The sequence below is a fragment of the Cynoglossus semilaevis genome, chromosome 14 (genome assembly GCF_000523025.1).
Source record: "Cynoglossus semilaevis isolate Cse_v1.0 chromosome 14, Cse_v1.0, whole genome shotgun sequence".
NCBI lineage: Eukaryota > Metazoa > Chordata > Actinopteri > Pleuronectiformes > Cynoglossidae > Cynoglossus > Cynoglossus semilaevis.
The window spans coordinates 15,166,493-15,169,265 of NC_024320.1; the positions used below are offsets into that span (position 1 = coordinate 15,166,493).

The 2,773-nt window shown below is 36.8% G+C and overlaps 1 protein-coding gene across 1 annotated transcript in view; it reads left to right on the top strand.

Annotated features, from left to right (window-relative positions):
- Positions 1–1,728, top strand: part of urp2 (urotensin II-related peptide) — a 3,392-nt gene extending 1,664 nt beyond the window's left edge. The window contains exon 4 of the mRNA XM_025062041.1: positions 268–1,728. Within this exon, the coding sequence (XP_024917809.1) occupies positions 268–468 (201 nt within the window). The 3' untranslated portion in view covers positions 469–1,728. The remainder of the gene's footprint in view (positions 1–267) is intronic.
- The last annotated feature ends 1,045 nt before the right edge of the window (positions 1,729–2,773 follow it).

Sequence of the window (2,773 nt, forward strand, 5' to 3'; positions counted from 1 at the left end):
ACTTGGAGATAGAAAGTTTCTGGCTGTCAGTGAATGAGGTTGGGCTTCCCTGTAGTTAGAGCAAACATTTCAACTCATTCTTTATTCATATTCACACAGTTTAACTCAATTCAACCATTGAAGGTTTTGTGATCAAAACTGAATATGAACTTTATTGATTTTGTGTCACCAATAATATTTAAATGTTTTATTGCATTATTATTATTATTATTATCTTCAGCAACTTTTCTACTGCTGTAATGTTTTCTTTTTCTGCTTCTGACACAGGTAAAGGTGCCCCCTTCTAATGGAGGGGACAGAACAACCACTGCAATTCCTGCAGTTGCTAACAGCACAGAGCCCAGAGTTAGCACAGATGCCATCGGCCCCAGTTTGACTGGTCGCAACTTCAAGAAGTCCGTCCCACCGCAGAACAGAAAGCCAAACAAAAGAGGTAAAGGCGACACGTCATCTGTTGCTATTCTTTAATTTTCTTGGTGTCCACTTTCCCCAAAGAAAAGCCACTTGCACGTTTTTAACAAAGTTCTTCTTTTTTGTGTCTTTAACAGTGTGTTTCTGGAAGTACTGCTCCCAGAACTGATCACCAACCAGGCATTGGTTCCTATCATCAACACCTACATCCTTATGTACATTAACTCCCTGCATCCCTGCAGGCAGTGCTGGCTGTAGTTATCGTTGACCTGTTCCCTGACTTATTTCAGCCTGAATAACTTGATTATTTTAAATAGTTCTGAATCCTCAAAAAACAACAAAACGTACATGTTTAACTTTGAAGGAATTTACTAGTAATTAACCAATCGATATAAGAGACTTTAAAGCTCTTAGTTACTGAAGGTCAGCCATAGTAATAAAGAGGCCATCTGGCTAAACACCAAAGTACAGAGCTTTGTTCTCTAGCGCACCTTTAGAGCAACAGATTGTTTTTATAAACCATGGATTTTAAACTTTCCACTCTTAGCCCCACTTCAAATAATTTTGAATTACTTAGCTACAACTCCAACTTCATTTTATTAAGAAATTATTTGTTTTACAAGCTGAGGTTCCAAGGCTAAGTTAAGCTAATCCTGCTAACCTATCCTTTGATTTGCATTGGCATCACCTGCTGGGTCTTTTTGACTCAAAAACCATTTAAAGTATTTTATTAAATGATTTAAATGTGACAAGGGGCGGCATCCCTGCTGATAAAATTAGTATTTAGGCATTGACTTGAATTATAGTCTTTTTAAAATGTTTTACAGTAACTCTGTCCACAGCTTGCACAAACACAAATGCTCTTCAACTGAGGCGAAGGTTTTACATTTTACTGTCATGATGCTGTGGCTTTCTGAATAGGTCTGAATAGGACATTGTAGTCAGTATTAGTTTTTGTTCTGTGCCCATATTCATCCATTCTTCCAATCACACCCTGGGCTTTTCTGCTTCCATTCGTCTCATCTTTGACTTCTGTGTAAAACTAGACTGTTACCACGGTGCAACAGCCGTGCGCACACTGCCTCGGGCACCAGCCTTAACTCCGTCCATTTCATTTATTCATCATTTAATAAAAACTGACGATGTGTGCGCGTGCCAGCACATGAAAAACCCCTCTTTTCTAACCCCTCCCCACTCCCTTTGAGACCGACACACGTTGTTTCTGTATGTGTGTAAACAAACTTGCAAATAAAGTTCATTTTGATAATGGCAAGAAAAGAAAACCAGACTGTTTTGACAATAAAGAATGATAATTTATTTTTCTACAATGATACTCTCTTTAGTGCTTCATTGCGCTTCAACCACTTCCAGCCCCAACTATGTAGATAATTAGAAAAATATATTTTATATGCCAAGAATTCGAATTCTTCTCCATAGTTTCCTGATCTATGAATACAGAAATATATTTTTATTAGATTTGTTGTATTAGTTTGCAAGAACTAAGAAATAAATTCTGATGTCAAACCTTAATTACATTTAAAGTAAGGGTTCAGAGTGTTTATATTGTTATTATTTAGACCATAAAGTCATTTTTATTTGAAGTAACAGCTTCAAGTGCTTTTTATTTCTGAATTACATTGTGATTTTAATGTTAAGATACTATTTCAAAGCGAATTCAAAAAGTCCACAGAGGCAATCCGAGATTTTTTTTAATGGCACAAATGACCTTTGACATTATTAAAGCCTGTCCACATTAATTATGTAAATCTGGTCTATGGACTATGCTGCAGGAGAGTTGTTGGTTTACAAACTTCACAAAATCAAAGTGCAGATTTGAACCATACAAATTCAAACTCTAAACGTCAGCACTTCTACTCAAGGGTGAAATCCTAAGTGGTTAATTTATTTCCAAAACTGTATGTCTGTTGCGTTTGCACTGCTCCTTTTTTATGGTTAAAGTATTTGAAGTGGGGCTTTACACAGTGTTATTAGTCTGTGAACACAGCCAGAACAGTGGAGCATTCTTCCTCTGGATGTTTCCATGGTAATTCAGTTGCACATGTTTGTGGACTGGATGTGTAAACTGCAGGTCATTACATTAGGAGGGTTTCAACGAAGGTCACTTATCGTTGTTGCCCCGGTGATGTGTGTGCATGTCTGCGCATGCTCCAGCATTTTGTTGTGTACAAAATATGCTCAATAATTAAAGTTCAACCTTAAACCTTGCACTTTGGTAAATCTTTAGCACAATTATATTATAAATATAGCTGTCATGTGATTAGAACCCTCAGAAATCCTTTAGATGGCAGGATTTCTTGTTTGGACAACAATATTGGGCATAAAAGAAAAATCAACCAAAGCT